General features: G+C 41.6%; 1 protein-coding gene across 1 annotated transcript; it reads left to right on the top strand.

The window, feature by feature from the left end:
• Positions 1-9,678: 9,678 nt before the first annotated feature.
• dlx1a (distal-less homeobox 1a) lies at positions 9,679-13,799 on the top strand. The gene is made up of 5 exons (XM_085433994.1): positions 9,679-10,124; positions 10,660-10,728; positions 11,033-11,624; positions 11,925-12,124; positions 12,459-13,799. The coding sequence occupies exons 3-5, from the start codon at positions 11,315-11,317 to the stop codon at positions 12,708-12,710; spliced, it is 762 nt and encodes a 253-aa protein (XP_085290120.1). The 5' UTR covers positions 9,679-10,124; positions 10,660-10,728; positions 11,033-11,314; the 3' UTR covers positions 12,711-13,799.
• The last annotated feature ends 275 nt before the right edge of the window (positions 13,800-14,074 follow it).

The raw sequence follows: 14,074 nt of genomic DNA, 5'->3' as shown, positions 1-14,074 counted from the left end.
GCATTTAAACAATATCCAGAGCTACAGATGTTCAGAACAAGTCCTCTTTACTTGGAAATAGTTCATCAGTGCAAAACAGACAGCGGAGGTTTCCCTGCAAACCACCATGTGTTGCTCTCTGCAGGTGTTTCCTCTGAGCAAAGCCAGGGCGGAGCGCTGCCTTCTCTGTCCAAAAGGTTGACTTTCAGCAGTCATCTTCAATGTGAAACTCAACCCTTAAGCTCTTAATATAAAACACACATACAACGTCTCGCTAGCTACTGTGAAGCTTTGTGTGCTTCCTTCACAATGCAACCACGAATAACAGACGTCAATGATGTGGGGAGGATTGTTGATTTCTTTTTCCAAGAAAGCAGACGGATGGATGAAAGAGAGCTGGAGTTTCTACCTGAATTGCTATTTCTGCATTAGGGTTTTTCAAGTTATTGTTATTTGATAAAAGCGTAGGCTGAATAATTCACACAAACATTGTCATAAAACGGAGCTACGAAAGCATCTATTTGACTTTGTGAGGCTGTGGGGGAGAAAAACATAGTAATTGACCAGTCAGACAAGTGACTTTGGGAGCAGGACAAAAAAGCTGGGACTAAAAGAAGAAAGGACTAAAACGTTGCCTTCAGGCTTCTGAGGGAAATTTGAATTTGAAATGTTCCTTGCAGAAAATGCTTGTGCAATTGTGCAAATCTGTAATTAATTTCTAAATAACTTATCATGGGAGATATTACAGTTTTGCATGTGTGTTTAATTCTTCGTGACAGTTAATAATTTAAACAACATGCACTCCATAAACATTAGGGCTATTCTCTGCCTTGGCATATATCCATAAACCACTTGGAAACTTGCCAGCGGCTCTCGGGTGTAGCCTCGTCTTACTTGCGAGTCCTTGCCAAAGCGGTATTATATGAGTGCTGATGGGGAGAGTCCTCTGTCAGCCCGCGGGGCTCCGGTGTCTCTCTGCTGTCAAGGGTCGTGCAGACAGGGTAACCTGTGGCTTCACAATCCCAGCCGCTGCCCCCCTCAGCTCATCATCTCATGTTGAGAGCATTGTGACTGAACAACACCCGCTCTCATCTTCATGTACTTTCCTTTTTTTGGTCTCATTCTCTCTTATTAACACAGATTTTGTAACATGTATGTGTATGGCAGTCCGCATAAAAAAGAAAAAGAAAAAAAGAGGATGTGAATCAGAGGTACACGTCTCTTGCTGCTGAGAAGTTTATCGACACACTTTTTCACGGTGTAAACTTTATAAACATTAGGGCATGTGGTAAATCTGTGGTGGGAGGGAATTTTTAATTTTGGGATTATACCTTTAATCCTGCCTAACACATTAAAATAAGTTGTGAGATAAATGTACACATAGCATGAACCCCTGCAATGTAACTCAATGATATCATTTCAGACATGATGGGGTTTTAATATCAGATGTGATTTGTTCACACGCACGCGCACACACACACACACACACACACACACACACACACACACACACACACACACATGAAATCCATTGTAGGAGAAAGAAGATTTATCCTGCTTTCCTCCCCCTTCCGTATAGAACTGTTCTTTCCATCATCTTTACTGTGAACAATGTGGTCACACTACACCTGACAGGTATTAAATCTCTCGTAGTCATTTTACCCTGGAATTCCCCTTTCTTTCAATTATCAATTGCAATTTAGAAATCAAACACAGCGGCACTGTTCACCCGCGGAGGAGTCATGAGAAGATCGCGTTTTCTGTTTTTCAGAGAAGCTGCACAGCAAACACTTCCATGGAAAGATGATGTATTCTTTGAAAAAAGGTGATTATTATTCCACCACGTGTGATGCAAACAATCCAGACTACATGGGTTTGTGCTGAAAGAGAGTGTCCTATTGGAAGTATTGCATGTACGTAGCTTGAGTTGGTACTGTACAAGCTCCTAGCAGGAACATTTTGTGGCTACTGCCCGAATATTAATTCAGCGTTTTGTTAAACTAACCACAGAGATATCATCTTGGGCCTCAGAAGGCAATTAAAAAGAAATTAACTCAAATTGTGTCTAATTTTGTGTTGTCTGCTATTTTCGTGTTTATTTTGAATAAGCTTTCTTGGAAACTCCCACTTTTTAATTGCACCAAATGCTTATTTTAGGGGTTTTTCCCTTCTTTTTTCCCTTGCCTTTCCACTGGTCAGCAGAAAGCTAAGATGCTATCAACGACCATGTCAGCATGGCTGTATACACTGATCTGGCGCATGTATAAATAATTCACATAGGTCAAGCTTTGATCCTCTGATACAGCCTCTCGGATTGCCAGTGGTGGCAGGAAAACCAGAAGATTGAAAACGAGGAATGCATCAAGGGGTGTGCTGTTTACTTGTAGCACGGGCAGCTGGTTAGCCACCCCTCTGCCGGTTTACACCCCCCTCCCTCACTTTTCAATTCCAGCCAGACCCCAGGCTCGGCTACTAACTGGGGGCTGGAATATTGTGCACTGGGGATCAATGCAGCCCTGAGTGAAATGTCAACTGTGGCCCTGCGATGTGTCAGGCTGTGAGGGAGTTGTAATGGCTATTGATCCACTGTGCGCTTAATGCAGAGCTGCCCTGCCACGATGCGAGCCAGCTGCAGCAGAAAGATATGTATGAGATGAGCTAAAAGTGAGAAAATAGAAAAGAAAGAGCCCACAGTTTTGTCCCCCTCCTTCCATCCCTCCCTCTCTGGCTGCAGATTGATCTTCCTCTTCCTGCTGATTCTAACTGGGGTCTGTCATTATCTTACTCTGTCATTAGGGGCTCCATTGACAGCCTTGGCTTGTCTGTGTCACTCTATTGAGACAGCAACACTTTTCCCATGCAGTGTTCCCTACATTTATTAAAGTCTCTGACAGCCTTGTCTTAGCTTTCTCCATAGATGGCTGAGCTTCAGGCTGCACCACAGCCTGAAGCTCAGCCTGTAATTGGAAGACGAGGCTCTCTGTCCCTGGTTAGTAATATCTGTGAGGTACAGCTGTAGGTCAGACTGGTTTATATCAGACTGCTGGTTATGAAGTACAAAATCAGACCACCTGTGTCCGAGGGTCAGTGGGAGCAGTAGTATAGACCCTACATTTATGCCTTTATCTATGAATCACATGAGGATGATTGGAGTTTTCTTGCTGCCGCTGCTGGGAGAATATTTTTTTTCTCCAAAAATGTAAGGGTAAGAGCCGGTGGGGAAAATTAAGAGATGAAAGGGATCACATATTGGCGAGGGTTATGCGTTTCCCATTTTGCAAAAGTTTAAACTTTCTATTCAAACTTTTGTTGGTTTATTCCCACCTGAATAAAATCATCCGAAAGCTAAACTAGGATACCAGTATAGGAGCAAACATATATGCAACCCAACTTTGCTCTAAAATTTAACAGAAGAAGTTTTGAAAGGGTATTAAATGTGTAATATTTTGGGGGGTTGCATTTTAGCCTTAATTAAACAGGGCGGTGCAGAAAATGATAAGAAAGCGGTGGGAAGTGGGGAGTATGACCCGTGTGGGTCACCGGCTCAACCAGGGGAGTCTGGGTGGTGCGCCTTAATGTGTAATATAAATTTAACATTGTAGTTCTTGTTCCACAGATTTTTGTTTGCATAATTTTGTTATTCCAGTTCCTCTCGTGTTGGATTTCTGATTATGTATGTGAAATTAGGACACACTGTCTCATACCCAGTGTGCACTTTTGGTTATTACAGCCAAGGTGAGTTGTGATGGTGTCATATTCTCCAGCTATAATTGGCTGCAGACCCCAATAATTTTCACACAGTCCCTAAATCACATTTTTGCATGTATTTTGTGTTTAACTGCACGGTTTTATCAGCTGAAGTGGAGCTAGTTTTCCATTCATACATATATGTATACCAAATAAGTACAGCAGCTTCACAGGGCTTTAAGCAAAAAAGCAACTACAGCACATTGAACAAAAGTCCTATAGCTGGACTTTTGAGGTTGTAGCCAGAGCCACATTAGTGCACTGCTGTTACAGCAGATTATTTATGTTTTATTCAGACTCCATAAACGAGAGTTTCAGCAGCCTTTTATATCTCAGAATAACAGAAGGTTATTTTGGCTGCTAGTTTTTTTCTGTTAGTAAATGAGTATGAAGTTTAACCATATTCATGGCTCGCTAAACTTGAAGGACCAAAAACCTTTACAATAGCAACTAAATCAGCTGAGATATGGACAAGATAGTAACCAGTGCTGTAGCCTGACAGATGAAATTAAACCTCAGCCTTTCTTTTAATTGGCCTAATAATTTTCAGACGCTCCCTCGCTGCGGTCAGGATGCATAAACTTGTTTGCAAAACAACAAATTTGTGCTCAAATGTCTCAGCTGTTGCTGCTGCTGCTGCTGCTGCTGCTGCAAAGAACAGCAAGTAAAGTGATTTGAGAAGCCAATTTGGTTCAGTGCCAAGGAGTCCAAACTGTTTAAATACCTCACCAGCTTTCCATGTGAAACAAAGTGAAAACAGCAAATGAAAGAGCCCGAGAGATGCAACCCAAACAGGCTCTTACGGTCCTTACATAACCTAAATATCTGATCACATGATTATTGTTTTGTTGTTTTCTCTGCTCCGAGACTATTACCGTAGAGATTTGACAACTTGAAAACATTTCTGGAGGCTGTCAGGAAGTTCACAGTGGGGTGCAGCGAACTGAGATTGGTGGTTTATGGAGAGAGCGTGTGTGCGTGTATTTGTGTGTTACACAAAAATGAAGCTGAGTATAGGCTTGTGCCGGGACCTAGCTGCTTTTCTGTGTTACTGGAGGCACAATCAAGTAAGACCGGGGGGTCTCTGGCTGTCTTGGCCCCGTAACACACAACACTGCTCAATGGGACGGAAGTTATTGGGGGGTTGGGGGTGAAACTGATGACATGGTGTGTGACAGAGACTCATCATTTGAGTGCGATACAAGTGTTTGAGCTGCAAGGCTGTAATGTTGCTCAGCTTGTCTGGAAAGATTTATTCTAGATTGCAGGGCCCGAGGGGTCAGCGGATGCACATGCGGGAGGTTTACCTGGGAAAAAAAATGGACTTTTTCTTTTAAGGAGGGGGGAAATGATGGTGTCCATAATGAAACAATTCACAAGAATCAGCTGGCTGAGAGTTAAAAACAATTAGTGTGGATATCTGACTACTTCTTCATCTGCTGTTTCCCTCAAACACAACAGCAAGTGTTAATGTAATGTTTCCTTTAATGGAGATCTACATAGGCGGGCTGCTTCTGAGAACACAATGCATTTAGGTCTCCACAGAAGTTGGATTTACAGCCACGTTTCTGCCTGACAGAAAAAAATGCTTTTATATATTTTTCACCCACCAAGGAAGGAGAAATGTTTAATCCAACACCCACTGCGAAAGGAAAAAGTAATGCATATCTCACTATCTCGTCTGTCTCGCAGCGAGATGAAATTGAAATTTTAATGCATTTCAGAGTTTTTTTTTTTCCTCCCGAATGGAGACGTTGATAGACACCAGGATGTCATATTTACAGTAGGAACACTCATGGTTTAATGCACTCTACAATACTGCCATCTCCAAGTTCTTCGGAATAAAACATGCTCTCGAACATAAAGGAAAAGCCAAAGGTAAAATTATTCCTCAAGCTTTCTATCAAGCTTCTGCATTCATGGCAAAGTCTAAAGGGCATGTCAGTCCTCCTGCCTCTGAGAGAGGTAATTATCCTTTTCCTGTCAGAGAACAACAAATGATAGCCAACTATGGGGGTGCATTTTCAGGAGCTGAAATTTGTCAAAAGGAAGGAGAAGGAGGTTTAATTTTCTGGCAGCTGCATATCTACTTTTATCATGTTTTTTTTTCCCCCACTGGTCATTTGTTGCTTTTTTTTTTGCTCTTCACATGAGCTCGCACAGTGTAGAGCTGTTTGTTTATGTCTGCGAGCTTCTGAGGGTGTATTTATGTGCCCTGCATTAACATACCTATTTATAGTCCTACACTTTCTTACAGTCATCTTTTTTTTTTCTGTTGTGACCATTTCACAGATTATATATTGTCCAAGTAATTTCCCTTTCAGCATCTGTGTTTTTTACCTTTCAGAGAAGGCAGTGAATGGAGGGAAAATTATCACAATTACTCATATAATTGAGCCGTCTTTGTAGCAAGTGCAGCTTCAGTAGCCCCTTTTTTCCATCAGCCAAAATGGTTTCATTATATGGGTTTTTCATATTCCCTGACACAGGGCTCTGCTGAGGGCCTGGCACGTGGATGAGATGCAGGATGAACAGAGCGAATCATTAAGGTCACAGTAGGAATAATTATCCCAGCTATGGAAAGAGCATCTACAGCCTTTTTTCTCCCCCAGCACAAATGCAATGTCCACGGCTTTTAGTCACAAAGAACTTTGTTACAAATGGAGCTTCCACCTTCTACTTATACAAAGAAGAGAGGGGGAGAGCAAGACTTGTATCAACATGACAATTTTCCATCATTAAGACTAATGACAGGCACAGACTGTGGGGATCAAGGGGAGCACAAAAAAGAGAGGCGCATTCAGGTGTTGGCTGAGTGCTGACCTCCTTCCTGTCTTTGTTGGAGACTTAACTCTTAACAAAAACTAAAAAGGGTTTCAGACTAAAGGCGCAGTGGCAGCTGAACGTCAAGCAGCCCAGCTCTCCATGGGCAAATGACTTAATTGGCGAATTTGCATGTTTTCCATTTGTGAGGAAATTAATTCAATAAGGCCTGCATGTAAAGATGTTTAATCAATCGTTGTTTTACTGTAGGTGAAATAATTCTCCGTTATGGATGCATTTTATTGATTTCTACCCCTGTCATCCATCTCTCTCGCATCACTGCGCAGACTAAGACTTTAATTTTTCACTCATTTTTTTCTCCATCTAATTTGTTAACGTGAAAGTGGAGCTTAACAAGTGGGACTCTGCAATATGTCCACAAGTATGAAGCATCCGCCTGACACTAGTTTCTTTTACAGTTTAGCTGAATTAAGTAAAAGTCATATTTTTCCAAGTCCTCTCTCCCCAGCCTTCCCTCAGGTAATTGGTCATTTTGCAGCCAATTTTGGTCAGGTTGGATGCTTGCTGCCATGGCCTGACCCCTGCTGCTGCTGTAATGGGGACAGCATTTCTACCAGTTCACTAGGAGCCTTTCCACGCCGTGACCCCCAGCTTTCTGAAGAAAGAGCTGCTCTGAGCACTGAGATGGAAAGAAAAAAAGGAGTTTGAAATGTGACTTTTCAGCTCTGCAATGAGCCACCTTAAGTCAGTCAGCCAGCATATTAGAGGTATATTAGGGAGGCCCTGCTGGATATGAAAGACTTGGACATCATGTTTTTCCACAGGTGTGAAAATCAAGAAAGGATATTTTAAAAACAAGCAAATATATAAATATATATATTTTCAATTTGATTTATTGCCTCCAGGCTTCAGCACTTATAAGAGTGTCAGTCACTTCCGGAGCAACAAGTCCAGATTGTCCAGTTCCTCCCAAAGTGATGAGAAGCAGGAGCTCATGAGGTCACCAAAGCCTGAAAACAAACAAAAATAATGATTGTTATCCCGAACAATTTCTTAGTTTCATTTTTTTAATTGTTTAATTGTTTAAACAAGGAGAGAGAAAAAAACATTTTAGTTTGCTATTAAAATATGACAAAGTGCAAAGTTAACTTTGTCCTGCTTATAAACAGTCAATTAAAATCAAATGAGGAACACAAGCATGTTTTAATTAGGATGTGAAATTGAATGAAAAAAGTCACATTTATACAGGAAGAAAATGAAAATGAAAAACTCTAAATATATTTAAAAAAATTTCATTTCACACAACATAAATGATGAGCTGATAAAATATACTGTCAACTCCGATTATCACACAGAAATGCACCATTAGCTATTAAAACATATTCTGAGGGAAAAAAACTGACACCAAACAAATTTGAGTTCAGCTGTCCAAAATAAATTCTGCGTCCTTCTCTGTTTTATATAAACAGTCAAATAAAACCCAACATGATTTCATCTTCTCCCTCTTGACCCCTATGATAATGCAATAAATTAACCAATGCGACAATCTTGCCTCTCAGATACTATGATTCATTTTTTGTTGTTTTTTTTTTGTTTACACGTAACTCGGTAAACAAAATCAATTCGCATTTTGATGCCGCATTGAACATGAAAATAGACATTGAATCGAGTTAATTGTAGTGCATCTAGTTTTCGTTCATTGAGGCTGCAAATTACAGGATGGCAGCGCGAAGCAACGCCAGAGAAGAAGCAGGACAAAAGGCAATTTCACTTGTCTGATCCGCTGCCTTTAAAAACGTGAAATGCAACCTTCGTATAGTTTGACATTTCTGCTGCAGACCACTCACCGAATTGCATTTGGATTTGATGATGTGCTGAGGCCTGCTGTATTCATCTTTATTATTATTATTAATAATAAGATTTTACATCAGTTATATTGTTAGTGCTGTTTGAGATATCTGTGCCCTATAACCATTTAGTAAATAATAATAATAGCAATAAAAAAAAAAGAAGGATTTGCACACTTCGGAAATAATTCAATATTCTCAGAAATTCTAAAATCAGAAGGAGGGGGAAATATACATATCCTAATAGGCATATTTGATCTTTTGCAGTTTAAGGAAGAGGAATTGCGATTTTATTTTATTAAAAAAAAAAAAAAGGATTTAAATTTCCCTGCACCTCCAGTGTTGGTAATTAATCATCACTCCCATGCAGAGCCTGCAGGGTGCACAGGGAGCTGAGCCTCCACACAGCATGGATGCACAGTTTACCAGCGCACCGCGGTCGGGGTAATATTTGGCGGCTGTTAAAATGTGGGTTGGTATGGCAGTTGAGGAGGGCTTTCTATCACCGGACTGAAATGAAGTCTGTGACATCTTGGCCCGTTTACCCCACCACCACCACCATCACCACCACAAGCAGCAGCAGCAGCCCCCCTCTCTCTTTCTGTCTCTCCACCTCTGCACTAACCCTCAGGTGAAGAGCAGCAGGTGTTAAAACACCCTCAGCCACAGAGCTACTCACTCCTAATGAGTCCTGCCTCCGCGCTCCATCCATGCATGGAGGACTTTATTTTTAGTGTGGCTAGTTAGAGCCGTGCTGCCCCGCTGCAGGAAGGACCGCTGTGGCCTGCGCTGCCCTCCTGCCGGCGTGCGCAGGAGTCAAATTATTAATGAAAGCGGTAATATTATCACCGCGCCTGCCTCGTCCGAGCCACACCGAGGATGGCTTGAAAAAGAGAGAGAGAGAAAAAAATCCCCCTTAAATAGGAAATAAATAGTTGTCAAATTAAGTTTGTAAATGTTTGATTCTGCAAGAAGGATCAATGGGATGAATATAATTTATGCAGGATGTTTTTCTCCTCGTCTCCAAATGACATAAAAATCTCTCATTATTATTGCTATTAGGGTGTTATTTTACATTTTTCTGCAAATTCTGCCTCTATTCTGTTAATGGTTTTGCTTCACAGCTGTCTGTAGATACTATAATCGTGGGAAAATAATGACAGTTATCAGTCGCACCCACCAAGTACCCATAAAAATCTGTCCTCTGTTCTGGAAGATGATAATTATTGGTTGTACTACCATTATCATTGTCGTTGTTGATAGAGGAAATCTTGAAGCATTTTTCGAAAGTAATTCCAGAGAAATCACTTCAAATTGGCCTATTTTAGGGGGGACAAGGGACCAGCTTTCGTTATAGCCTAATATTTCACAGAAATCTTTAAATTCAGGCATCCGCAGCCGCCTGGCACATTGTGGCACACGCGCCGTGATGTCAGCGCCTGCATTTTGATAACACATTTTGCAACTTGCTAGTTCTGCTATGAGTTCAATTATGTAATTATACTGATAATCACAGTGACGGAATTTAACTGCCTTTAATTTGTTATTCAGGTGGAGATGGAGGGACTACGGATGGAGCAGCCAGGCTGTGTTTCTGCTCTGCGCAGACACCAGAAGAGAAGCAGCCTACAAATGAAGCCTAATAAAATGAAGAGCTGCTGCTGCTGCTGGATACTTTCTTCTTCTTTCAAGTGCATCCCGCGGAGGCTCCCTGACCCCGGATGATGCGGATTTATTTGCTTTTTTTCATGACTTAAAAAAAATTGAGTAAGTGAACAGATATGTATGTGTATCTATATTTTAAATTGCAGCTCCTGTACCAATTTGAATTTTGTTCTAAATCTGCCGCTGAGGGAAATTGCCTCCAGTCTTTTCAGTAGTAAGTTCAATTAAATCAAACGACAATTATTCTTGTTAGGCTGTGGGAGGCTGGCCGCACCCCATCCTCACTTAGATTCATAATAATCAAAGGTGGCGGTGTTTAACTAAACTGTGATCAGTAAATTGACTGCGGCAAAAAGGGTGCGTAAAGATGTTTGGAAAGCATTTAAATGCGACTAGAAAACGTGTCCATCCGGCCTAAAAAACAGGGAAAAAAGAAAAAGAAAAAAAAAGATGCGCAAAAATAAAACCGCAAGTTTGCCTAAATTTGCAAGACTAAATTTGGAAACTGTAGTTTAAATACAAGCAGTATCCCCGGGTTTAATTTAAAGGGATTGCTCTGCTACATTTGCCGTAATATGCTGTGATGCTGTGTTGTTGTTGTTGTTTTTTTAGTTGGTATTATTCTTGTCATCATCAGGCCTCAGACAGAGAAGCTTCTCATTTCACATCATTGCAGACTTTGCTGTTTCAGTCCTTCTGCTGCCAGGTGAGACCTCAAGTTGCACTAAGTGTTAAATACATGACTAATTACAGGCCTACTTATGAAAATTGAACGCTAGTGTTATGCTAATACGCGTTCACTCCTGATGCAGCATTGGGAGCTGTGATCATCATCTTAAGAAAAAAAGGCTTTAATGCAGAAAGAGCAGCCGAATATTTAAGTTTACTGGCCTTTTTTTTTTTTTTGCAGTAGCAGTATCACTACTACAAATAATAATCATGTTATTATGGTGAATCTTGACATGTCAGGAGGAAATCTGAGGTTTTGCGGTTTTCCTTGACTTTATCAGGTTCTTCGGACCTAGCCCCAGCGTCACCAATCGGCTTCCCTCTTGGAGAGAGTGGACCAATCAGCGACAGTCTTGATGAATATTCATGAGTCCGAGATTCAAACCTTTGAGCGAGTTTGTCTTGGTCCACAGCATCATTCCTAGGACTTTTCACGGGCACAAACTACATTTTCTTATGAATGGAAAGAGAAAAAATCTGTTCGGCTTAAATTGGGATCCGTCCTTCACTGAGATCATAGAAGGAAAACAACAAAAGCGAGACAAGGGGAACCGCCAGAAGAGATGACAATGACTACGATTCCAGAAAGTCTTAATAGCCCTGCCTCAGGAAAAACCGTTTTCATGGAGTTTGGACCCCCGAGTCAACAAATGTCGCCTTCCTCCATGTCTCACGGACACTATCCCATGCACTGTTTACATTCTGCAGGTCACACACAGCACGACAGCTACAGTCCAGCCTCGTCGTTCCCCAGATCCTTGGGTTATCCATACGTAAATTCCGTCGGCAGCCATTCCACCAGTCCATATCTCAGCACAGTACAGACTTACCAAAACAGCTCGGGACTCACGCAGACACGATTAGAAGATGCAGGTAAGTGTGCCACAGAGTGCTCTGGATCCTAAATATCAACTTTCTGTGCTGGTACGGCTTTCCACTAGACGGTGTAGGCAAAAAAGACGACCCAGATGTGGAATTAGGCTTGGTAATTATTTATTGCGTAAGGCTATAAACAATGTATGCAATTAAGGGTAATTATACCTAAAGTACAGCCTGTAAAACTTGCGCTGCAGTATTCATTGCTGTGCAGCACTCTTTGCTACAACTGTCTCCTCATTTTTCTCCCCTTCTCTGCTTCTTCTTCTTCTTTGCTTTCTTCTGTGTCTCTGCCAGCGCCAGAAACAGAGAAAAACACAGTGGTGGAAGGCGGAGAGGTGCGCTTCAACGGCAAAGGGAAAAAGATTAGAAAACCAAGGACTATATATTCGAGTTTACAACTTCAAGCCCTGAACAGGAGATTTCAACAGACTCAGTATTTGGCGCTACCGGAGAGAGCTGAGCTCGCAGCGTCGCTGGGTCTCACCCAGACACAGGCGAGTGTGATCCGCACACACATAGCTTCACTGCGCAGCTGCGCCAACGACGCATTTCTGCACATTTTTAAATGTTTTTTTTTTTATCTCTCACAGCATACATTCTTCTTCTTCTTCTTCTTCTTCTTATATTATTATTATTATTATTATTATTATTATTATTATTATTATAGACTATAATTTATTTAGTGTTGTTTATTAATAAAGATAATTTATATTTTTTATTATCATGTTTTGCTTTTCACTTTTCACGTGCGTAAAACCGCGTAAAATGGTTATATATATTTACATATATTTTAATGTCTCTCTTTAAAAAAAATATATATATCTGCAGGTAAAAATTTGGTTTCAGAATAAAAGATCCAAATTCAAGAAGCTGATGAAGCAAGGCGGTGGTACGATCGACAGCAACGCTTTGGCCACCGGCCGTGGACTTTCCAGTGGTTCTCCCTCGGTGGCACCTGTCTGGAGCTCGCCGACCACCGTGAAGACTTCAATGGGCACGACCGGATCTTACATTCCCAGCTACACCTCATGGTATCCAACCACACACCAAGAGTCTATGCAACAGTCACAGCTCATGTGAGCAGAGAGCTCAGCATCAGGATGGTGAAAGGCCCAGCAGCCGCTGAGCGCGGCTCAGCATTGACAATGCACAACAAACAACAAGATTCCCGGAGTTTGCTGCCGCATCCCGCCAGCTGACACAGAGGCCTCCTCATACCGAAGACGGCGAGCAGAGATACAGAAGAAGAGAAGAGGTCAGACAGAGTGAAAAGGCGCACAATGCGCCAGAGGGCAACCAGTCCGTGACCGTCCCTGACAGCGGAAATCGCAGACAAAAGGATCATTTGGTTTTTTTTGGCTGCTTTTGTTTGTTTTTTTTTTGTTTTTTTTCCAAATGTCGGTTTCTGTTTGTTTTCAAACTCATATTTGTGTGAACACTTCGGTTGTTGAGCTGTAGGCTACATGTTTATTAGAAAACACGTGTTTGTTTACGCCAGATTGTCGGGGCCCAAGGTGATGACGGCCATAAAAGTCAATTTGCATTCATCGACAGTTAAAAGGGCCACTTAGGCCACAGCAGAGTTTCTCTAACCAAATAATTAACGATAAATTCCAGCGGTAGCCATCAAGCCGCTCCACTCACAGCGCATTCAACCGCAGAGCACAGGGTGCTGTGCGCAGAGCCTCGAGATGCTACTATGTTGTTTCTACGTGTTTGTTATTTAAGTTAAATTATTCGGGCTAGTTTTTTCTGTTTGAGGTCAGTCTGTGTTCAGTTTGTAAGCGTGTTTGAAATGACAACACTGTGTTGTTAATGCTGCACTAACGCAAGCAAAGCTTTTCTATGCCGTGCCCCGATGTTATGTGAAAAATGTAAAAGGCCTGACGATTTGCTGCTTTAGAAAAAAAATTGTCCTGAGGGTGAGCAGCTCATTTGTCACTGTATTTTGTACATAATTTTCTTTTTTTCTGTTCCTTTTTTTGTGCTGTATACTGGATACGCTGTGAAACAGGGTTTAGGCTTTGTGTAGCTTACTCGTCGAAATGTGTTTAGTCAACATAGGAAATATTTAGTTTTGTATTGATCACCTTAATTTATTTATCTGTTTCTGAAGTTTATGTACATAATGTGCAAAGTTTCAAAAGCAGTAAAATATGATTTAAATTATGTCAAGAACGGTGTCTGATTCACCCCACCTCTTCCTCCACCATACCGCCATCACCACCACCCCTCCATCCTCCTCTACCCACCCTGGCCCCTGAAAAGAAAGGCTTCAGCGTGGTGCAGGTTTAATGCGAGCTGACACAAAGGAGTATCATGTTGGCTATTGTAGCAGACACCATGTGAGCGCGTTTGAATTAACTGCAAAAGGGTCCTCGTTTAGATTTATGGTCATGTCTAGCGTTTAGCCTGCATGTGTTTGTGCTGCTGCTCGCTGGCTG

This window comes from Copadichromis virginalis, linkage group LG16, assembly GCF_057382275.1.
Source record: "Copadichromis virginalis isolate Kocher_CV1m ecotype Utaka linkage group LG16, C_Virginalis_male_GT1.1, whole genome shotgun sequence".
Classification (NCBI taxonomy): Eukaryota; Metazoa; Chordata; class Actinopteri; order Cichliformes; family Cichlidae; genus Copadichromis; species Copadichromis virginalis.
Note: the sequence above shows the minus strand (reverse complement) of the source record. Positions and strands in the feature narration are given on the sequence as shown.